The sequence below is a fragment of the Rhineura floridana genome, chromosome 8 (assembly GCF_030035675.1).
Source record: "Rhineura floridana isolate rRhiFlo1 chromosome 8, rRhiFlo1.hap2, whole genome shotgun sequence".
Taxonomy (NCBI): domain Eukaryota; kingdom Metazoa; phylum Chordata; class Lepidosauria; order Squamata; family Rhineuridae; genus Rhineura; species Rhineura floridana.
Window position 1 is genome coordinate 51,228,543 of NC_084487.1, and position 23,903 is coordinate 51,252,445.

The 23,903-nt window shown below is 45.1% G+C and overlaps 1 protein-coding gene across 1 annotated transcript in view; it reads right to left on the minus strand.

Annotated features, from left to right (window-relative positions):
- Positions 1 to 2,835: 2,835 nt before the first annotated feature.
- WDR91 (WD repeat domain 91) overlaps positions 2,836 to 23,903 on the minus strand; it is a 36,784-nt gene continuing 15,716 nt past the window's right edge. Inside the window, exons 10-16 of the mRNA XM_061639430.1 lie at positions 22,270 to 22,364; positions 20,485 to 20,653; positions 12,601 to 12,709; positions 9,288 to 9,400; positions 8,659 to 8,856; positions 5,648 to 8,065; positions 2,836 to 2,934 (exon numbers count right to left, since the gene is read on the minus strand). Coding sequence (XP_061495414.1) covers positions 7,901 to 8,065; positions 8,659 to 8,856; positions 9,288 to 9,400; positions 12,601 to 12,709; positions 20,485 to 20,653; positions 22,270 to 22,364 — 849 coding nt within the window. The 3' untranslated portion in view covers positions 2,836 to 2,934; positions 5,648 to 7,900. The remainder of the gene's footprint in view (positions 2,935 to 5,647; positions 8,066 to 8,658; positions 8,857 to 9,287; positions 9,401 to 12,600; positions 12,710 to 20,484; positions 20,654 to 22,269; positions 22,365 to 23,903) is intronic.

A 23,903-nucleotide genomic window follows, 5' to 3' on the forward strand; every position in this document is an offset into this window, starting at 1 on the left:
CGAGGGTGTTGGGACTGAGAGAAGGGCCCCTCCTGAAGATCTCGAGGCCCAGGCAGGCTTGTATAGGGAGATACGGTCTGACAAATAGCCTGGACCTGGGCTGTATAGGGCTTTAAAGGTCAAAACCAGCACTTTGAATTGTGACCAGAAACAAACTGGCAGCCAGTGGAGCTGTTGTAACAAGGGAGTTGTATGGTCCCTGTAACCAGCCCCTGTTAATACTCTGGCTGCACCTCTTTGTACCAGTTTAAGTTTCCAAACAGTCTTCAAAGGCAGCCCCACGTAGAGCGCGTTACAGTAGTCTAAACAGGATGTAAGTAAGGCACGATAGTCAAATCAGGCATTTCCAGGAACGGGCGCAGCTGGCACACTAGTCTTAACTGGGCAAAGGCACTCCTGGGCATCCCAAGTTCAGAGCTGAGTCCTGGAGCACATCCAAACTGCAAACCTGTGTCTTCAGGGGGAGTGTTACCCCATCCAGCACAGGCTGAATCCCTATTCCCTGATCTGCCCTTCGACTGACCAGAAGCACCTCTGTCTTGTCTAGATTTAGTTTCAATTTGTTTGCCCTCATCCAGTCCGTCACTGATGCCAGGCACTGGTTCAGGACCAGTACAGCTTCCTTGGCTTTAGGTGGAAAGGAGAAATCATACACACCTGACATCAAGTAGAGTAGGCAGAGATGTGACTAGATTGACTGGCATGCAGCCAATCTCTACAGAAAGCAGGACTGAACTCCCCACACTTTAGCTGATACACGGGGAGTTGAATCCTGGTTGGTCACAGTATCGCCCGCCCACCCCCATGGGCTAAGTTTTGACAGGGTGGGCAAGATGTCATGGCATCAGATGATAGACAGGTGGGTAATCCTACCCATCTGTCAAACTTGGGGAGGGGAGATAAAAATCTGGGCCAAACAGGTTCTCTGTCTTTGAAGTACATCATTCCCCAACAATAATCAGAGGTAGCATATCTGTCCAGTCTGGGGAAACGGGAAGACAGATGCTAATTGTGAAGGACTGCAGAACATTCACAATCCTGGTCCCCGTTTTAAAAATTACATGCAATTCTCCAGGGCCAAAGACGCCCACTGGAGCCACTCCGTGGGTGTGTCAGACAGAGGGAACTACAAATGCAACTACCTCTTAGTCTCAGCTTTCTTTAGCCTCAGCCAGATCTGCTGCACAAGGATTAACAGAAGAGCTGCAGCCAAAATAGTCAGATTGGGTGCAGGAGCAAATAGCCACAAATGGGACAGCATACCCCCTCAGTGCTCACCTCAGCCAAAATGCAAAGAGCCATATCTACCAGCTCAGCTTCATTCATACAGTAGACAGTCTCAGTCCTGCAAAAGAAAAATCATACTGTCAAATCTAAAGCAAGCAATGGGCAAGAAAAGGGGGGGGGAGGGAAGCAGCTACAATAAGCAGAGAATAGGCGACTGAAGAGTGCACACTGATCTTCCCAGATTTGCTTAAATCCCTTTTGTCTATTAGAATTAGTACCGGGGGGGGGGAACCATCGCAAATATTTTAAGACTGCCTCTGCCCCAAATAAATTCCCCAAATAGGTTCTACTCTTACCTCCTTTTAGTCACATATTCAAGGGAAAAAGTACAACTTTCCATCTCTTACAACTATAGGGAATAGGTCTTTTAACTATTTTGATGCAACTGAAAACTTGCTGCTGTTTTGTTGTTTTTCTGCAGCCAAACTTTCATTTTAAATCAGGTTTTCACCCCTTAAAGGATGACCTATCTTGAATGTAAATGGGTGCAGATATAGATAATAAGATTGAAATTTACCACAGATACCCAGTAGCAATATTGTTATGTAACAGATTTTGGAAATGAAGCGTGTGGAGGAGTGGCTGGGGGAAGATTACTAATTTAATTAATGAAAACAGGATGGAACAGGTGAGATGGGATTAGGCTATAGTGCTCCACACAGACATTTTCATGAGGAACTGGTACGCAGAATCAATATAGCTGACACAATCCACAGAGCTGTGCCGATAGCTCCTAGTTGGACTAAATCAGGATGCTCATAGCAGCTAGCCTAACAATCTCACCGTCAATGCATGCACTAGGTTGGTTCTATTCTATATGATACCTTCCTTCACCACCACCTCTGTTTAATCACAACATTGATGAAGTAATCAACAACTTGGATGTGTTTGAAGACAGACTTTTCCTCAAAGTCCTTAAGGCAATGCTTCCCAAACCTGCTAATGATGGAGGTAACGAGAAGACTGGTTTTGTTCAGGGCAACCAACCAGTTAATTCTGCCTGTATCTACCTTATACCAAGTCATACCATTGATTCCATCTAGCTCAGTACTTTCTACACTGACTGGCAGCAACTCTCCAGGATTTCAGACAGGGTTCTCTCCCAGTTCTGCCTGGAGATGCCAGGGATTGAGCCCGGGACCTTCAGCATGCAAAGTAGATGTTCTACCACTGAGCCACAGCCCTTCCCAGCAATATGCAGAATAAGCCGGACATACCTGGCTCAAATCTCACACTATCCCAGGCTGTATGAAGATGATTGTTTCTCTGAGACTGAAATGTATGTTAACATCACCATCTCACACAACCGTTCACAAGTCATGCTATTTGTTACCCAAACAGGCCGGAAACTTCTAAATTAAGGCCAAAGTGCAACCCAACCTTCCTTGGGTTAAAAGAACCAACACGAGCAACTTACCTCACCAAAGCTGGGTTTTTTCTTTTCTTTGGTTTCATTTGTGCCTGCTGAGCTGGCCCAGTCACCCTTTTTGTCATCCATACTGGGAGGATCCTCTTCTTGGCTGCTTCAGGAGACCCCATTTCCTTCTATTCAAGAAGAAACAGCTTCCACAACAGGGGAACTCAGAATTAATCCTTCTGCGATAGGGTTATATTGTTTATTAGGGAGTAGCGGTCATTACAGATGATCTACAAGAAAAGAGAGTGATCTTATATATGGACTCTGTGATCATCATAGAATAAGCTCAATAATGGCTCATCCCAGTGGTCAACTCATTCTAATTTTCATCACATCAGGGATAATAGGAAGAAGAGATACAGGCAGAGACCTAGGAGACATGCAGGGACCTGGGAGATGGAGGTCCAGTGTTAGAAGTGTGACAACAGCAACTCTCATTTAGTCCTCTTTGCATGGGGAGATGGAGATAGAGATAGTCCACATAGGTGGCTAGGCTGCCACTGACCTGTGTTCATCTTTTCTGTCTTGCCTTCTTTCCATGTACACTGATACATCTCAGGAAGCTATTCACATATCTGACTCACCATCCTCTTTCTTCTCTGCTGACCACAGAAGAAGGAGCCATGTTCTCTTTGTCTTGTCTCCTCTCCTCTCGCATGAGGGGCAATGCCCAGGCATGGTCATTGCAGCTTCCACCTTAGTCAGCTAGATAGAAGAAGCACCTTTCCTATCCAGTATGCATTTCTATTAATAGTCTTTTCTTATTTTGAAACCATGTTTAAGTCTGAGTGATGTAAAGCACGGTAAAAGCTTGCTTCAGGTAAAATCACACCCATGCAGCACAGAGCGCTGAGCAAGCTACACTAAGTTGAACTCTGCTAATTTACTAAATCTCTAATTGATCTACCAGCCCTTGGAGAACCCAACATCCAGCAGGTGTTGCTCAAGACAGGTCAGAAAGGAGCACTAGCTGTATGTAAAGAGAGAAAAATGAGACTCGCAAGTAGTAATTTTTATTCTAAAAAGTATAAGCCTACTGTTAGCTCTCAACATTGTTTACAATACACTCTCATTTGACATCAGAGATAAAACCAGCAGTGTACGAAATGTGGGCAACTATTAAAAAACAACCTAGCCAATAGCAACAGCTAAGATGTCCCCAGTGATAATGTCCAGCAGGGGGTACCTGGCTGTGAAGCAGGGCTGACAGCATACACATCTACTCAGAAGTAAGTCCCACTGAGTTCAATGGGGCTTACTCCCAAGAAAGCAGGAGTGTTGCAGCATGGGGCAGGATAAGAGGGAAGTAAGACACTGAACATGCATCAGGAGTGGTCTGAAGGCACGAGGCCACCACGTTGCTGAAGCTAAGCAGGTCTGGGTCTGGTCAGTGCCTGGATGGGAGACCGCCTGGAAGCCACATGTATGCTGCCTTGGGTTCCTTGATGAAAGAAAGGCGGGGTGTAAATGTAATAAATAAATAATAAAATGTCAAATCCTCATAGGGGCTGTGCCAATCCTTGTGACTATCATTAGTCCATTTGGACTCGGAGACGTCCTCAAATGGCATATAGAAAATCTTTCTGAAGATGCATTCAGACCTTCCCTCAAGTCCTCTGGGAAAGGGTTGATCTCTCACCTCCTCTGAGTTTTCTGAATAAATTGCTCAGGGAAGGGAATCTTTGTCCTAGAAAGGGATAGACACCTCTGGCAGCCTGGTAAGGGGATTCGTCTGGATCACGGACAGAGAACCGCAGGCCCAGGGCTGGAATGTGGCCCTCCAGGCATCTCTATCTGGCCTTTGGAACTCGTCCCGGACTGCATCCCTTTTCCTCAAGCCATACCCCTCAATGGCCCTGCTTCTTCACACACCTTTTTTTGGGGGGGGGGCAGAATCTGGCTGGAATGTGTCCTTGAACTGTGCTTGTCTGGGAGATAAAGAGTACAAAGGTAAAATGCATTGCTCCACCCACTTTTGCCTCTGGCTCGACCCACAACGGGCATATGGCCCCTGGAAGGTTGTACTGAATGGAATGTGGCTCTCTGGATGAAAAGGGCTCCCCACCCCTGATCTTGACCCTTGCAGGAAATCCAGTTCCCATGAAAGGCTAAAAGCAGGTACATTTTAGTAACTGGTACAAAGTAAGTGCACAGATACCCTTCTGCAAGCCTGAAGAGAGACACAATAAGTAGTAGAAGGTACAAATGTAAAGGATACCATTTGCCCTTTAAGCATGCAGATCTTAGGAGTAGGGCCACATTACCAACTATACAAAGCTATTGTTTATATTGTGCCTTGGAGCAGGTCCCACATTAAAGAGGCACAGTAGCAAAAGAATGATGCAACATGCACCCCATATGCAAAACAGTCAGTGCAATGCAGTCATAATTTTAGCGTAAATGAGATGGAATTAATTGCCTTTTCATTCATCCCTCGCTTGTGTATTGTCCAAATGCTCAGTTAAGGCCAGTGAAAAACAGACGCGAATCTACATTCAAAAACAGAACACTCAGTTCTCAATATCTGGGCTAGATACAGCGGGAGAAAGACCGATTCCCAGATGCTGAGGACAATTACCACCGTGCTCTGCTTGTAGACTGTAGAACTGCACAGAGATATATTTACCTGGGCTAGATAACTTTGTACCGCGTAATCTAAGCATATTTATTCAGAAGCCCCACAGAGCTTACTCCCAGCTAAATGACAATCAGTAGCGGCACAAGAAAAACGCCAAAGTGAATTTCTAGGTGGGGAGGGCGACCTCCTAGTAGGGGGGGCGCTTGCCCCTCTTTGTCACAGCCCCTGGTGACAATGCATACGACTGCATCCTCAGCCTGATTCACAATTCTTAGGGTGGACAATGAGCCATTCTTTTAAGCGCTGCGAAACATAAAAATAAAAAAATTAAGCCACAATTTTTTACAGGCTGAAGCATTGCTTACCTCTTCTGTAAATCATTCTTTGCATTTCTTGTTCATTCCTGCATAGGTCAAGAACTACAGTTGGGAAGGACTCGTGCCTTTACGATCATCCAGTTTAAAACGATTTCACCCATCTTGCACGTAAACTTCAGGGTCAGCACTTGAAACCCCACCTCCCTGTTAAAGGAAGCCGGGGGAAATAAGCAAGCAAGCAAGCCAAGCGTCGCTCCCTTGTTACGTAGACAACTGGCTCCACCTCCCTGCCGTTGGATGACAACTCACTCCACGACGCTTAAATCCGGAGCAATCAAACCATCTCTTAGGCTCCACCTGCTCAAAGCTGAACTGTATTTCTGAAAAACGCCATAGATAAAACTGGGAGCGCAGAACTGAGAGGGCAGCATACAGGTTACAGTTACAGCGCTCTCCAAGTGGGGGATTATTGATCCAAGGATGCACACTTTCCCTTGTTGAACTACTGCAGGTTAATTTCAACCATAAAATACTTTTTGCACACTGCACAGCCAGCACAATGGGGAGGAAAGCAATCCCGTTAATTTCTTTCCTCAGCACCTACTTAGGGGAAACACTTTACTTCTGGAGTAAACTGCTATTCGAGAGGATTAAGTGGCAACGTTCTTCAAAAGAACTTCTTCAGTGCAAGATTACTTACAAACTTAGCAGCTTCTCTTCCCAGGCACCTTGGGAAGAAGACCAGTTACTCTTCTCATTTTTCAGGTGGGCCCCAAAGACAAGAATGATGTGGCAAAGGTGACTGATGGGACTGAACCTTCCTTTGCCGTTTAACCAAGTTGGCAAATGACCTCATCTCAGTTAAGTTAGTCAGGATGAGCTGAAAAAGAATTGCTGCAAAAGGATCTCTCTAGACTGTGTGCATGGGCCACAAAAGGTCGAATGAAATTCAGTTAAATACAAAACATTATTTTTGTTCTTAATGCATGCATGTTGTGAGGGGCCTGCTCTGTGTAGTGACTGTGTGAAAACTAGTATGGTAATTATTCTGGGCAAATATTGACTAAAGGGTGTGATCTTGCATCCATAGCCTTCCATACCTCCATAAATCATGCCTTCACATCCTGCCAAACCAACACTTTCCTTTATTGCTGTTCAGCACCTGCTTCTACTACTGGCAATTTTGATGTAGGGTAGCAGATTCGAACATAAACTGGAGACCACACTGCAGCATCCAGCTACTCTATTCACTGCTGGCCTTAGGCTGGCCAGTTGCAATATTCTACTGCAAGCCTACCCTTAAAAAAAACTGGCCCAGACTGAAGTGCTTTCAAGAAAACAGATGACTCAATTGCTTTCTTGCTTAAGTGGCTTTCAGGAATACAATGTTGGTACTTCTTTTTCTTTTACCTTGTGTGTTTATTCTGCTGCCCTGCAAAAAAGATATGATAGGAATTCCTTCATTTTCTTTTTTTTACAGAGAATGAGGTACTTAAGTTAGAACAATCTTATGAAGAGTTTGTTAGAAAACAGCCAGCTTGCAATTATTCATTTAAACATATTCATATTAGTCCCCACAAAGAGAAAGATATGGTCACTGGAAGCTGGAATCGGACAAAAATTATTTTTAAAACACAAAGCGGCCACTCTTGCATGAATACTCAGCAATACAGCATTTTCCTAGTCACGTGCAGTCTATTACCCATATCAGACATCGACAGTGCCTCCCAAGTAGCCATAAGCCCTTAGAAGACCCTCAACATAGGGAAATGAAAGATGCGATACTACAGTTCTCTTGCCAGAAATCCTGCACTGAAGTTTCTTAAAGCTACAGAAGCAACACACACAACAAATGCAATCAAAACATTTTCTTTTAATATGAAACACCAGAGCAGACACAGAATACTGTTAAGGTTTTGCACAGGCCTTGTTTTCCAGTGGAATCTTTACAAAGTCTGCATCCCACACCTTGGCACGATCCTGGAGGTTAATGGTCATGTGCTATTGGGAAAAAGGGGGGGGACTGGTCTCAATGGAAAAAGCTTGAAGTTCAGTGCATGCCTGCTAAGAGAATTGTTTATTTAAGGGAACTGCTGTAACTGAAACTCCTATCTGGCAGTGGTTTGGCATCGGCTTTAAAAAGTTTCCAACCTAGAGGAGAAAGCAACATTAAGAGGAGTGGTTGACACAGTCTCTCCTTCCCAAAGTGGTTTGGACCTAAATGGTTAATACTGATCTCTCCCCCATCCTCCCTCCCTAAAGAAGTCTACAGCTTGTACTTTCCTATCAGCAGAGTTTCATTTATGACTTCTGTGCAAGTAAAGTGGTTAGTTTGATCTTCCCATCCATGGAGGCAGTGAGGCAGGTCCCACAATCCATAGCTGTGCACCAGTCCACTGTGACCACTGGGGCCCTGTGTCCTCCCAAGGAGAGGCAGCTCTCCAGGACCTTGTCATTACTACTCAGCTGAAAGAGAGAAAAGACAGGCACGCATCAACACTTCGCAAGTTTCTGTGGTAGAAATCACATGTCAAGTTTGATATCTAGCACAACCTAGCCTTTTTAACTGTACTGTACTGCCACCGGGGAGGTGGCAAGATTTTGTGCTGCCAACTTTCTACTGAAGTTGAGTGGCTGCTCAGCTACAATCGGTTGTCATTTTTATTTTACATAATGCAGTGACATGGAGTATGCAACGTATAATGGTTAAGTTTGAAGCTCTGTGGCACTATGTTACAGGAAAATAAAAAGGTGGCTGTTCAGCTCTAACAGACTCTTTTAAGGCTCCGAGATTGCATCAGCTGTATCTCTACTCCTAAATTTTTCAAACTCCATTACCCTAAGAACGTAAGGACAGTCCTCCTCAATCAGACTAAATGCCTATTTAGTCTAGCATCCTGTTTCCCACAGTGGCCAACCAGATGTCTTTGGGAAGCCCACAAGCAGGACATGATTGCAATAGTACTCTCCTGGTATTGTTCCCCAGCAACTGTTACTCAGAGGCATACTACCTCTGATCCTGGAGATAGCATATAACCATCATGACTCAAAGCCAATACCTTGTAAATGACACCACCTGTGGAAGAACAGGTCAGCATGTAGTTTCCTTCAGAGTCAAATGCAAAAAGTCTTCCACGTGGGAACTGGACTTGCTTGTATCCACTGTAGCCAGACAACACAAATGGGCCAGTGGCATCTCTGGGAAGGGCATATTCAGAAACCTTGGAGCCACTTTTGTGAATGTTCCATTGAATAAACTAGGATGGCACAAGAGATTCTAATTAGATGGCAAAAGGAAGATACTTCCTACTGTGCAATGGCACCTACAGCTACAGAGACAGGTGTAATGGGTAACTGAAAACCAGGAGAAACACAGCCAACGGAGGTATGACCTTCAAGGCATCAGCATTTCTCCCACAGGATTTGTGAACTAACTTGCAATTGGGGCTTTTGAAGATGCAGCATGCCGCCAGCTCCTTTCTGCATGGCATAATATAAATCTGATGCCACAATGGATGTTATAAAATTTTCAAGTTTTATTTGAATATGTTACTGATTTTGTTATTTTCCATTATTGGTAAGCTACTTTGAGAGGCACATGTGTGGCCAAAAAGTGGCACATAACTGCTGATATAGCTAGAAACACAATGATATAGTTACACAACCTCAGGGTCATCCTAGAACCTACCTTCCCATCTTCTCCAATGCTGTAAACAGCATTCTCGTCGTAACTAAATTCAACAGAATAGACTTCCCCATCATGGGCCTTCCAACTCATTGCACATTCATGCTGCTGCATATCTGAAAAGAGACACAAAAGGTGTGCGATTTATTTTTAGGTTTTTTTTTTTTTTAAATTCACAGTATTCTAAGGGGAAAGCACAGAAAAGGCTCCAAAAGCTACAGGGCCAATGTTTCTTCCCTACATCTGCAGAATGTCTCACCAGTGTAGTAATTCCACCAAACTCCATCTTTCCCTTATCAATCTGACCACAAAAAATCAAATTTTGCAATCTTATGAACCCCTCTAGGCAAATAATGCATCTTTTGCTAGAATTCATTTTGGGAGAACAAGGAACTATGCTGAGCGCTGAACGTTGCATTATATTCATAGATATTTTGTTTCTATATTTCTTCACCAACTGCAAAAAGAACTTGGATTAGTTTCTTTTAAAGCAACACTGATCTCCTTAGGATGCCAAATCCAATACCAAAATATTTTTATTGTTCAGATGCATAAATACCTAGTTATTCCCAATCAAAATAATGATTCCAATGCATAACAAAAAGGGAGCCATTTAGAAAAGAAATCCATTCTCATAATTTGATCATTACTTCTACAAACTATGGGGGATATCCAACATTACTCATACTCAACAGTAGACCCACTGAAATCAATGTACTTAAGTCCACTGATTCGCTGCAAATATGACTTAGTTGGATATCATCCCATCTTTTACTCTGTATATTCATACCACTTCCAATGACTTAAGCAGACTAGTAGGGATTGTTGATTTTTCCCAGTATCAAATAAGTACTATCCCTGCTGCAATCAAAAGATGAACTATCAAGCTTTCACATTCTTTGTAAGGTACAATTGTTGGATGTTGTATCTGGCACAAGCAGATGCCCAGGATGCAGAACAATATAGTGACAGGCTAGATGCCAGTTGAAGCAATGAGCCGGACAAGCAATAAGTTTTAAGAGTCACTTTACTGACAACATATCACAAGCTCTCTCTGTACAAACTCCTCGACCCCCACACTCACAAGTGTCTGCTGGCCCTCTATATAGAAAAGGCCAGCTGCCCGAGCCTAGGTTGCTTAGCAACGTGTCCTTGAAGATGGCTCGAGCTCTGCCAACTTTCGCTTCTAAGTCACGTAGCTCACTTGTGGAAATTTAACCTCTGCTTTCTCGGTTTAATAGCCAATAATAATCACCAGGTTATTTAGCAGAATTCCTAATACAGTAAATCTCAACTCAATCCTTATTTGTTTTAACTATTTGTAAAACTCGAGTGCAGTGCATTTGAATTTTAAGACAATCCAAAACTCATGACATAAATCTGCATCTATCAAAGACTGAATTCAAAGTCTGCACCGTGTAGCTGTAGACATAGTCAATGCACAGTCGGCCTTGCAAAGGATAGCTATTTTATAATCTATGTTAAATACTTGATAGGGGATGATTTAGATATCTATAAGCATAATAACACCACATCTATACAACTCCATTCTAATCCAAAGTGATTAAAGAATGTGAACTCTCTTTGGAGAGAGAAATCTTGTGTTTTCAAATGGGCTATTAGATATACAATTTCCATTTTTTAGGGACTATTCAAATTCTATTCAAATGAAACTCAGGTTATGCTTTGGACACATAATGAGAAGACATGATTCACTAGAGAAGAAAATAATGCTGGGAAAAACAGAAGGGAGTAGAAAAAGAGGAAAGCCAAATAAGAGATGAATTGATTCCATAAAGGAAGCCACAGACCTGAACTTACAAGGTCTGAACAGGGTGGTTCATGACAGATGCTCTTGGAGGTTCCTGATTCATAGGGTCGCCTCTGAAGACTGTTCGGAAACTTCAGTTGGTACAACGTGCTGCAGCCAGAATGCTAACTGGGGCTGGTTACAGGGACCGTACTACCCCCCTGTTAAAAAAGCTCCACTGGTTGCCAGTCTGTTTCCAGACACAATTCAAAGTGCTGGTGTTGACCTATAAAGCCCTATACGGCTTAGGTCCAGGCTATTTATCAGACCGTATCTCCCTGTATGAGCCTGCCCGGGCCCTGAGATCCTCAGGAGAGGCCCTTCTCTCAATACCCACATCTTCTCAAGTACGACTAGTGGGGACGCGTGAGAGGGCCTTCTCGGTGGCTGCCCCTAGGCTTTGGAATTCCCTTCCTAGGGAGGTAAGAATGACCCCATCTTTGCAGTCCTTCCGCCGACATGCAAAGACCTTCCTATTCCAACAAGCCTTTGGAATTGAAGGCTAAGGATAGGGCGTGAAGGGTGCTGCATTGCTGATGTCTATTATATCATTTTTAAACTAGTTTGAACTTTTTTAGCTATATGTGTGTATGGTTTTAATATTGGAAACAGTTTAATCTTATTTTAATGTAGACTTTGCATGTTTTTAATTATATGTATTTTTTATCTGGAAGCCGCCATGAGTTCCAGTTTTGGAAAAATGGCGGGGTATAAATAAAGATTATTATTATTATTATTATTATTAAGTCATAATCGACTTGAAGGCACAAAACAACAACAAATTCAAATTCCACATTGGTATACAGAGATCCAAACTGTCTGAAATTAGTTTCCAAATAAATTAGGAGTCTTTCCCCTTTTAAAATTACCTTCCAAATCCCTCCACACCCAGTAAGTGCTGACTATTTATTTAGAAAATGAGCATACAGAGAACCTCACAGAAAGTTTTATGGTGAACATTTCCTGCTGAACACAACATTCTGTAGAAAAGGGCAAAGGGGTGCTAAAGAATGCTTCCCTCCATCGCCATTAGCTCCCCATCTCTTGCTTTGTTCCACTAATTTATGTCCAGTTCATTCCTACTCTACTGTCTCACTCTACTTCACACCTACTTGGATGAGGACTGGAGGAGCTACTGCACATGGAAGCATCAAGGATAGGAAGAATTCCATTTGTCAACAGCTCCCAGCATATAAGCACTTCTGCCCTCCTGCCTGCAGGAGGGGGTCTTGTTTCAGCACCCTTTTTCTTCTTTTCTTTTTTTTACAGTGGGGGACTGTTCCACAATTTGACATCCTAGGACTTAACAGGCATGGGATGACCAAATCAAGCTATGATGTTATAAGCAGGGATGGGAAGTCTGTGGCCCTCCTTATGATGTTGGACTCCCATCAGCTCCAGCTAGCACAGGCAATGGTCAGGGATGATGGGAGTTATATAGTCCAACAACATCTGGAGACACAGGTTCCCCATCCCTGCATTATAGGAGACTAACTGGCAAATTACCAAAGAGACGAATTATGCCATCGGCTGCTCCAGTGACGAGAAGATTCCCATTGTGGTTGAAGGCTGTGCAGTTTATAGCGATGGGCTCAGGTTCAAGGGAAAACTGGAGCTGAAAAGGCAGACAAAACACAACATTGAAGAGAACTTAATTATGTGTCCTTTGCCCTTGAAACTGCACAGATATGGCAGATACACAGGGGAAGCATTACTCAGAGGCTTCGGGTTGCTCAACCAAATGGTCACTCCATCTGGGTTTCTCCTCTCCCACTCAGGTCTACACCAGAGGGAATTCAGGACATTTTGACCAACCCAGTCCAAATTTCGCCACAGAGGCTTTTCGGTACTGCTGTTTCCCACCATTGAATGCTGACAACTGTTTCCCACCAGACAGAAGATTAAATGTAACTCCTTTGGGAAAGCAGAGAAGGATATGCTGTCTTATGCTCAGGGATTGGGGGAGGGGAAGAGAAAGAAGGAGAGAGACAGACACATAACTTTCTTCAGGCATGTCTCCTTCCTGGAAGATTAAACACTCTGTTGAAATATCCTGTGTAGGCACCTACTTGCCCATCTGCGAATGGCTGCCCCAACCCAACACGTCCACTACTTGAGAGTGCAAGGAGACGGGATCCGTTCTGAGAATGCCCATTAGTTTATTTTTCTTCCGTTAGTGAAGTCAACCTCTGAGAATCTGAGCTCCCTTTTGGTTGCTTGCTGCAGCATTAAAAACTTGCTTGAAATGTAGGCGAGAGGGGAGACAAAACTGGAGGAGAGGCTAGGACCAAACCACAAGGAAAAGGAAGGGCGGGCACATGTTACAGCTGGGGGCAGGGGTTGGATGGGCAGGGAAAAAGAGCCCCAAAGGGAAAAATACAACCAAAGTGATGGCAAGCCAGGAAAGGCCTGTGAAGGCAATGGACTGGCAGTGAACTATAGAAATTGGGGGGGGGGATTCAGAATGCTCCTGACAACTTCAGATAAAAGCCAAATATTTCAGCCTTAAGTTTAAGACATTATAATAAAGGTACTAACAACAAACATTCACTAATCTGCTCATAACTGACACAGATCAGTATTAATGCAGCTGGGTTGTACCACTGGTCTCACCTGAAAGGTGATTTTCATAGGAGTGGGCCATCACTGTGGGAAATAGTTCCACCTATCGTGCGAAGGCAAGAATGTTTTTGAAGTCAAGACTAGGGACGTCATGCCCCTCCCACTCTCCAGTTCATTCGTAGCGAGTCTAAAAAGAGATATCTAAAAATACAAGAACAAGGCCAACAGGCCCGCCAGGAAAATAACATAATAGTCACATGCATAACATGACTCTAACATAACTACATAACATAACAGAGGTAAAAGTCTTGACTTCACTCTTACATTTAAATATAATAGCGTAACAATAACATGTAACCCATTGATAAAATCTCTAGTCATCCTCCAACTGGGAGGGTCGTGATGGCCCACTCCTATGAAAATCACCTTTCAGGTGAGACCAATGGTACATTTTCCATAGGAGGTGGGCCATCACTGTGGGATGTACCAAAGCAACCCATATAGGGAGGGACCACCCACATGTTAATCCTCATTAAGAACCTGTTGCAACACTCGTCTGCCAAAAGATGCATCAGCAGAGGCATAACGATCAATTTTATAATGCCTTATAAACGAGTGTGGGGAAGACCAGACTGCAGCCCTACAAATATCGGCAACAGGAGCATTAGTGGCAAAAGCAGCCGAGGTGGCAGCTGACCTGGTAGAATGAGCCGTTATACTAGCCGGAACTGACAGCTTCAGGGACTCATATGCTAAAGTAATGCATGCCCTTAACCAACGGGATAAGGTAGAATTGGATACTTTATGCCCCATAGACCTTGGATGAAAGGATACAAACAGAGACTCCGTTCGTCGAATCTCTTGGGTCCTAGACAGGTAGGTCTTGAGAGCCCTCCGGACATCTAACGAATGCCAAGCCTTTTCAAGAGGATGGGTAGGATCCGGGCAAAAGGAAGGCAACACAATGTCCTGGTTGCAATGAAAAACTGAATCGACCTTGGGACGGAAGGAAGGATCAGTCTTCAGCACAACAGAGTCCTTATGGAAGATGCAGAGGTGGCGAGCAGAAGACAATGCGCCCAACTCCGAAACGTGTCTGGCAGATGTGATTGCGATCAGAAACAGGACCTTGAAGGACAGTATACGTAGGGGCACAGTCCTGATGGGTTCAAACGGAGGGCGTTGCAAAGCCTGCAGAACTTTCGGCAAACTCCATGAGGGGAACCGATGGACAACAGCCGGAGAGCGTAGTGCGACTCCCCTCAAAAAACGTTTGATGAACGGATGTGAGGAAATATGATCTCCAGGAGAGGACACTGAGAGAATGGATGACAGAGTAGACGCATGTCGACGTAGAGTGTTGGGTCGAAGTCCCATCATAAAGCCACTATGGAGAAATTGGAGTACCTGGTGCACATTGGCCTGGGATGGATCGTGGTGGTCGGACTGACACCACTTGGAGAAAGCCACCCAGGTATGTTGATAAATGCGAGTGGTAGATGGTCTTCTCGAGGCCAAAATAATATCAATCACAGCGTCAGACAGTCCAGCTGACCTCAAATGTCTCCGTTCAAACGCCACGCTGTTAGATTGAGCCAAGTAGGGTCCTGGTGCAGTACTGGACCCTGGGATAGGAGGTCTGGCGTTACTGGAAGTGTCCAAGGATCCATCATTGACATTGCCAGAAGATCTGAGAACCACGGTCGGCGTGGCCAAAATGGTGCTATCAGAACCAGCTGTGCCCTTTCGGTTCGCGCCTTCCTCAAGGTTTTGGCTAACAATGGTATGGGAGGAAAGGCGTACAATAGACCGTCTGGCCACGGTGTTGTCAGAGCATCCACTGCTTCTGCTGTTGAGTCCAGGTATCGGGCAAAGTACCTGGGAAGCTGGCAATTGCGACTGGAAGCAAACAGGTCGACTGAGAGGGCGCCGAACCGACACTGGAGACGATGGAACATGGCTGGATGAAGTTTCCATTCTCCCGGAAAGACCTGTTGTCTGCTGAGCCAGTCTGCTGTCACATTCCAAATCCCTCTGAGGTGCTCTGCTTTCAGGGATTGTAGATGTTGTTCTGCCCAGACAAAGATGAGGGAGGCTAAGTCCTGCAGAGGACGAGACCTGGTGCCCCCCTGTCTGTTCAAATGTGATTTTACACACGTGTTGTCTGTTCGAATGAGCACATGATGCAAAGGGAACAGAGACTGAAAATGACATAGAGCCAAGTGGACAGCCTTTAGTTCCAGCCAGTTGATGCTTCGAGATTGCTCTGCGTTGGGCCAAACCCCCTGAACGTACTGGGAGTTGCAGTGGGCTCCCCAACCTATGAGGCTGGCGTCTGTGGTCACGACGGTTCTGTGGGGTTCTCTGAACGACGTGCCCTTGGAGAGGTGTTGAACCTTGGTCCACCAACGGAAGGAGAGGCGCAGAGTGGGGCTCAAACGAACTTTGCGATGGCTGGAGCTGGCAATGTCTTTTTGAAAGGGCAACAGAGTCCACTGAAGGGGCCGAGTGTGGGCTCGAGCCCAGGGCACAATGTGGATTGTGGAGATAAACATCCCGAGCGCTCTGGCGAGAAGCATGACGTCTGCGGATGTTTGTTGCATCAGGGACCTTGCGATGCTTGTGATGGCAGTGATGCGATCTGGAGCCAGGAAGACCATTGCCTGCAGGGTGTCCAACAGTGCCCCAAGATGTAGTAGGCGTTGGGTTGGTTGGAGATGGCTTTTGTCGAAGTTGACAAGCCAGCCGTAGGTCTGCAAAACATTGAGGGTGATCATTAAATGATGATGAGCCAGCTCTTCAGACTTGGACCGTATTAGCAGATCATCCAAATATGGGTAGATATGAACCCCTTGGGTCCGAAGGTAAGCCACTAGGATGAGTAGCACCTTGGTAAATACTCTTGGAGCAGAGGAGAGGCCAAATGGCATCGCTCTATATTGAAAATGTTGGTGGCCAAAGGCAAACCGAAGAAACTTTCTGTGGGCTATGCAAATGGGCACATGGAGATACGCTTCCTTAAGGTCGATAGAAGCCAGGAAGTCTCCTTCATGCAGACTCTCGGTAATGGAATGGAGAGATTCCATTTTGAACCTGCGGTATGTTACAAAACGGTTGACAAACTTGAGGTCCAATACCGCCCTCCAAGATAAATCTCGTTTTGGCACAGCAAATAGGAGGGAGTACACCCCTTCCGACCTCTCAGTTGTGGGCACTGGCTCTATTGCCGCTATGTCCAAGAGGTGATGTATAGCTGTCTGCATGATGTTGTGCCTGGCTGGTGCCCTTGGGCAAGGAGACGGATGAAATCTGTCTGATGGGGTTGCCCAGAACTCTATGGTATAGCCATAAGTAAAAAGGTCCCTGATCCAGGAGACCATAGTAAGGCGCAGCCATCGATCTCCAAAATTAAGTAATCTGCCACCTATGTGGAGGGCGTTAATACTACTTGTGTAGGCGAGGGCCTCCCCTATATGAGGACGATGAGTTGCCCCTGCGCCCTTGGTACTGACCTCTGCCCTGGAAGCGTCGGTTCCAGGAGCCCCTGAATGCGTTGGGGTCATAGGGTCTGAAGTCGCGGCCTCGTCCTCCTGGCCGCGTTCCTCAAAAGGACTGGTTAGAACGAAAGGAGGGAAATCGCCTGAAGGGCCTGTGGTCGATGTTCTTGACTGTGGCCAGAACCGGTTTTTGGGCGTCTTTTGGATCAACCAGAACTGCCTTTAGAGCTTCCTCGCCGAAGAGTAGACATCCGGAGTAAGGAGCCTTGGACAGGTTCAGTCTGGCCGCTGAATCAGCTTGCCAGTGGCGAAGCCAGAGGGTGCGACGAGCGACTATTTGAGTCGTCATGGCTCGTGCCCCTAATTGAGTGGCATCCAAGTGGCATCGGCCACAAAAGCTGCTGTCTTACGTAATTTCGATAGTGCTCTTCTGAAGGCGACAGGATCAGGGTTAGCATCCTCTAGAAGGTCATCCATCCACATCATAGAGGCTCTGGAGAATATGGAGGCTGAAGCGGAGGCACGCATGGCTAAGGCAGTGGCCTCGTGATTCTTGCGGAGGGCGAAGTCTATTCGTCGCTCAGTAGTATCTTTTAGGTGGGATTCCCCTTCCCTGGGCAAAAGAGATCTTGAAACGAGGCGAGCGATTGGTTCATCTATGCCAGGGACATCTAACTTGGTGGCAAAGTCTGGGGCTAGGGCGTACAATCTGTCAGCCAGGTTCTTGAAGCGTCGGGCTTTGAGTGGATGAGCCCATTCTTCGGAGGCTAATTTGGCAATTGGGTCCGGCACCGGGATGTAGTGTTCAGTAGGTGCAGGGGATTTGAGGACCTTGGCCCCTTTGATAGCTGGGGCGGACGAAGTTGAAGGCGCAGTCTGGAGACCAAGGGTATGAAGTACCCTACGTGCTAGCGGCTGATAGTCTGAGGTATCAAACAGGCGATACGATGTATCCTCCTCATGATCTGAATAGTCGCTCCAGTCGTCTCCTTCAACATGGTCAGTGAAAGTTGACTCCTCCGCATACGAGGCTTCGTCCGTACATCTGCCTCTGGCTACATCAAAGGGATCTGGTGAACAGGAAGGATGAGCTTCATGGCACGCACGTTGGTCCATGTTGAGTGGGGGTATGGCAGGAACTTGTGGTAGTGACTGCATTTGGGTGAAAAATGCCAGCATGGCTTGAAGTTGGGAGAGGAAATCAGGAGACAGCTGCAGACCAGATGTGGCAGATGTGTGTGCCTGATGAACTATTGGGACAGAAGTTTGAGGCGGTAAACCAGAGGTAAGTTCGTTAGGCGAACAGTGAGCGGGAAAGCCAAGAAACTCTTCCTCGTCAGAGGCAGCAGCCGGGGAATGGAAAATATCACTTATGTGTGTCTGTGCTGTGGTTGGTACAGAGACATAACGAGGGCGCTTTGGTTTACTATGGCTGGAAAGATGTTTTGTCTTAGCCAGTGCTTTGGCATGTCTGGTCTTAGACGTGTTAGGATGTTGTGGCTTGGCTGATTGTGGCATGTCTGGCTGATCTGGCACCATGTGTGTTGATGGTGACATGCCTGGCTGTTCTGCCATCTTATATAAACCTGGGTGCAGTACACTGCCACGGAGGGGGCAGGATGTAAAGACCCGAACTGGCACAGCGTACTACCACGGAGGGGGTAGGATACACTGGCAGATGGCAAAATGCACTGCCACAGAGGGGGCAGAATGCACTGAGGTATCAGCGTTAATATAATATAGGCTGTTTTAGAGTTGGCACACTCAGATTAGTGCTGTAGGCTGGGTTTTTGGCTTGTTCACGGCCCCAGAGGGGGCAGGATATACAATGTAAATCAGATTTAATACAAGTCAGCCACTGATATTAAAGCTCCAGCCTTGATAATGTAATCCAGCCACTAGGATTAAAGCTCCAGCCTTGATAATACAATCCAGCCCACTAGGATTGGAGCTCCAGCCTTGATAATATAATTCAGCCACTAGGATTACAGCCACAGTAAAAATGTGTGTAAATCAGCCCTGTGTAAGTTTGTCAGCAGCACATATACACAAACATACAGATAGATAGCCTGCAGGGGAGGTATCCGATGGTTAATAAATGGTAACAAAAAAGGCGGGAATTTTGAATTTCAAAAAATGGCGCCCGGAAAAAAGGGCGGGAAAAAACGATCAAAAAAGGCTGAGGGAGAAGGAGCAATGGCGGCCGTCTGGGGACGGAGTGGGGGGAAGGACTGTCCAGCACAGACTAGCAGGGGAAGCAGCGGGGCCGAAAACCGCACTAGCGGCTCAAAGGAATCCCCAGAAGGGAACAGGCAGTAAGGGAAAAGCGGAGAGCCGCCGTCGCCGTTTGCAAAGCCCTTCGCAGTGGGAATTAAAGCCACGTAGCGAGGGTGATCTGAGGAAAAAGGTATGATGGGGTAACGGCAGAAGCCGCAGCTGCAAGCTCCCGCAGAGATCGGAAGAGCCGCAGCCGCGGCAACAGAGCCGGGGGGGGGGGAAGCTCCAAAACGATCAAAACCAAGATAACCGCAGCCGCGGTCACTGAGGGAACTCCCAGGCAACGGATACAACAGAGCCGGGGGGAGGGGAGACTCGAAAACTGCCAAAAACAAAAAGAGAGCCGCAGCCGCGGTCTCAGAGGGAGCCCCCAGTCAAGGAAAGAAAATAACTTGAAAAAAATAGCTCGGGAAAAAACGAAGAGAGCCGCAGCCGCGGTCTCTGAGGGGACCCTCAGTAGGTTAAACACAAAAGAGAAAAAAGGATTTGAAAACAAATACACAAATACACAAACAAATACGAGACTTAGCTAAATGCTACGTGTAATTCCAATCTTGTTCGTACGAAGGCAAGAATGAACTGGAGAGTGGGAGGGGCATGACGTCCCTAGTCTTGACTTCAAAAACATTCTTGCCTTCGCACGATAGGTGGAACTATTTCCCACAGTGATGGCCCACCTCCTATGGAAAATGCAACATTCACCCAATGTTCTTGAAGTACGAATTGAGCTCAGGACTATGGAAATGACAGGGAGAAATACCAGAGTGAGTACGTGAAGGAATTCTTCCAAAAAGAAAGCAGAGAGAACACGAGACTGGCTAAACATGTTGTATGTATATTGGTGTCAATGGGGAGTAGGTCTTTTTGGATCCACAAAGGCAGAGGTGGGGAATTGGACTCCAACTCTCATCAGCTCCTACTGGCATTGCCAAAGGTCAGTGAAGATGGGAGTTTGGAATCCAACAAATGGAGAGCCACAAATTTCCAACCAGTGAATAAAGGGAAGAACACTCTCCTTTGTTCTTTGGGCTCAAGGAAAACAACAACACAATACCTGCTGCTTCATGGTTTTAGTGTCCCACAAAAGTAGTTTCCCAGGAACTTGATTTGTGCCTTTCCCTCCGGAATCTTGAGCTCCATAATCTAGCTGGTTGACAAGGCCCGATGCGGCAGCTGAACAGACAAAAGACACACCACTTGGACTGCACGCAAGGGAGAGGATCCTGAAATATATACACGCATGGGTCAGCTCAGGCTCTCTGCAAGGAAAGTCCACGAGCCACCATGAGGGAAAGCAGTCGTTTCTGGCTTTGATCAGATTCTGACAAGCTCCTGCCCCCACACCCAAACACTGTGCATCCAAACGAGCCTCTCATAATGTTGAGATCTATGAGTTGCTACCCTATTTTACTCTTTCTTCCTTCAACTTCAGGTCTTAAGAGGCAGAGAGATGCTTTTAAGTGAGGAGCACAAGTGAGCAACAGCAGCTATTGACAGCCATGGCCAAACATGAGCAGAATAAGGGCAAAGATTCATCAAGAATCAGCAATCCATCTGCCCCTAAAAACCAGGTGGATATTCATGATCAAAGCCTCCTGTAATGTTCACATTCTCCTACGCCTTGATCAAAGTTGAGGTCCCAAGCCCCCAATTCCCTAGACACTCAAAGCAGGGAAGATGCAGTTGTACTCTCCTACTCAGCTTTTCTCATTTGGTGGAAGGACTATAGCTCAGTGGTACAGCATCTGCTTTGCATGCAGAAGGTCCTAGGTTCAATTCCCAGTAACTCCAGGTAGGGGTGGGAAAGAGTCCTGCCTGAAACCCTGGAGAGTTGCTGATGGTCTGACTCTGTATGGCAGCTTCCTCTATTCCTGTGTTTCTTGCTTGGAACACATAGGGGATAAAAGCCTCAGGACAGCATCATTTTCTGTTCCAAAAACAAAAAACAAAAAAAAGCAAGCAAAGAAAGCATTCTGGGTTGATACCCTGGTTGATTATAGAGAGCAGCAGCAGGAAATTAGGACGGATATAATCCCGCAACTGTGGGCAGTTACTTAAATCAACCAGCAAATTGTGTCCGTGGCTTTGACCCAACAGTTCAGTGGTTTTCCAAGAAGTATGGGGTAGATTACCAGGATTCAGTGCAGTTTGGGAGAAATCCAGAACAAAATATTTCCAAAAAGGTGGTTTGCATGCAAACCATCAAGGGGCAATTCACATTTTCCCTACACAGAGAATCTGTGCAAGAGGAAGCATTAAAAAAAAGGACTGTCTGGCTTGTTCTTCTGTTCTTCTACCGGGATGAATGCACCACATTTCATGTGTGAAAATATACAGTGCCTTGCAAAAGTAATCAGACCCCTGACCAATGCTCTCGTATTACTGAATTACAAATGGTATGTTGTAATTTCGTTCTGTACGATATTTTATTTTGAAACACTGAAACTCAAAATCAATTATTGTAAGGTGACATTGGTTTTATGTTGGGGAATATCAGGTTTTATTTCATTATAATATATGACTGTCTTATACAAGGTTTTATGAATATCAGCTTTTTTATACATATATTAAACTTACATGTTACAGATGGGATCTGTCTAGCACAAAGACATTTTATTTACATATTTTTATTTCTGTATAAAGTTTTATGAATGCTAGCTAATTTTTATATATAATAAATTTTAATGTATTAGAAAAGCCTACTACCAATATTAGTAAAGACTAGGATTTTTTCCAGTCATTATATAATCATTATGTGTGAACAGATCAATTATCTAGCCCAACTGACTTCTTCCAGGCTTATCTAGGTTGGGTTTCTTTCCTTTTTGGCATTCATTACCTGGGCATGTCTTCATCAATGCTGATTTCACAAAGATTCTTCTTGGCTTCAGTGTCGTAGAGGCGAACAGTCCCAACTCCGCTACCCAACAACAACTGCAACACAGCATCAAGGAGAACATTAAGCGGGGCAATTCTGCACTAACCATGTACATGTTTACTAGATACTATTACACTTGCCTAAGGTTAAGTTATATTTTCTAGGTGGCTACAGAAGTAACTGCTTTGGCATGGTTATGTTTTAGGGAAACCAGACCAAGGCCAGACTCTACGATGGTGAATAAATACAATCAAACCTTTGCAGATATCAATCAACTCCTCTCTGTTACTAGACAGCATATCTGCCAAAAGTCCAGTCTCTAAGTAGGAGATACAACTGGTGAAGAGGTGGCACTAACACTCACAAGATAGTTAGCTTCTTACTGTAAGCACAAAAGAAATGGGTAAGATTCTAGTTCAAGGAAAGAAGGAGAGAAGTGCATGGTTCAGCACCCTTTTGGCATATTCCGGCAATCTTTTCCCTTTGTTTTTAGGCAATATATTTTTACTTAAGGAGTTCCATAACATTTATGTATTTATTTGTTCATTCTTGAGCACCTAAGACAACGTTAGATGATCAGTTTGATCATAATGGATGGTGTCCTACTTATTTATTTACGATCTATTTTAATATTTAAAATAATCATAGTTAAAATTAAAAACCTCATACTTTTTTTTAAAAAAGTCATAGCATCAAATACAAACAAGCAATGGGAAGAGAACTACTGCCTACGCAAAACACTTTTCCTGCCAAGGAACATTCCCAGAAGTGGTGGTTATAAGTAGAAGGTACACAAAATGTTTCAGTGGACAGTACATGCTGAAGATTGCTCAAAATATGCGAAGTTCATCAGCCACAGATATTGCCGGACCATAGTTGGAGTAGTTCATAGAACGTAACAACCAAACTTTACCCTCCTAATTCTGCTTCCCATGTTTGTCACTGCTTGTTCCCATGGAGCAATGGCTCTTGTTAATCATAGGTATGAGTGTCCTCCATCCCATCCCCACACACACAGCAGCAACTGTATCCTGTTCCAAAACCATCCCTAGCTAACAGTGGATTTGGAAGCACATTTACCATTCAAGCTGAAGGACAGACCAAACAGAAGAGCACAATAACAGAGCTACATCAAAGCCCAGTAACCTAACACCTTTGCAGCCATTTCTATTTAGTCTCACCCAGTCACCACTACCCTTCCATCATCCACTGTATCTAAAACCTTATGAGGGAAAATGAGGAATATGCTCCAAGGGAGACACTGCCCTCCACCCAGGACTTGGTCTTCTCCGCTTTTCTGCAAGAGGAAAGACATCCCAGCCAAATGAAAAAAGAAGAGAAAAGACAGATCATCAAATTGGAAGGAATAGAATGAACAGGATGCCGTTTGTGGAAATGTTTGAGGCTTTGGTGACCAGATTAGGAAATTAGTAAACACTGTGTTTTTCCTCATATAGTCAGTCTCTCATCCCATGGTCAATCATGCTATGAAGTCTTTGTATTCACCAGAATCTGGAAAGAGCTGTGGAAAAACTACTGGGGTTCATAGAAATATGATCAACCATGCTGAGCAGTCAGGGAAAGGGAAATACTGC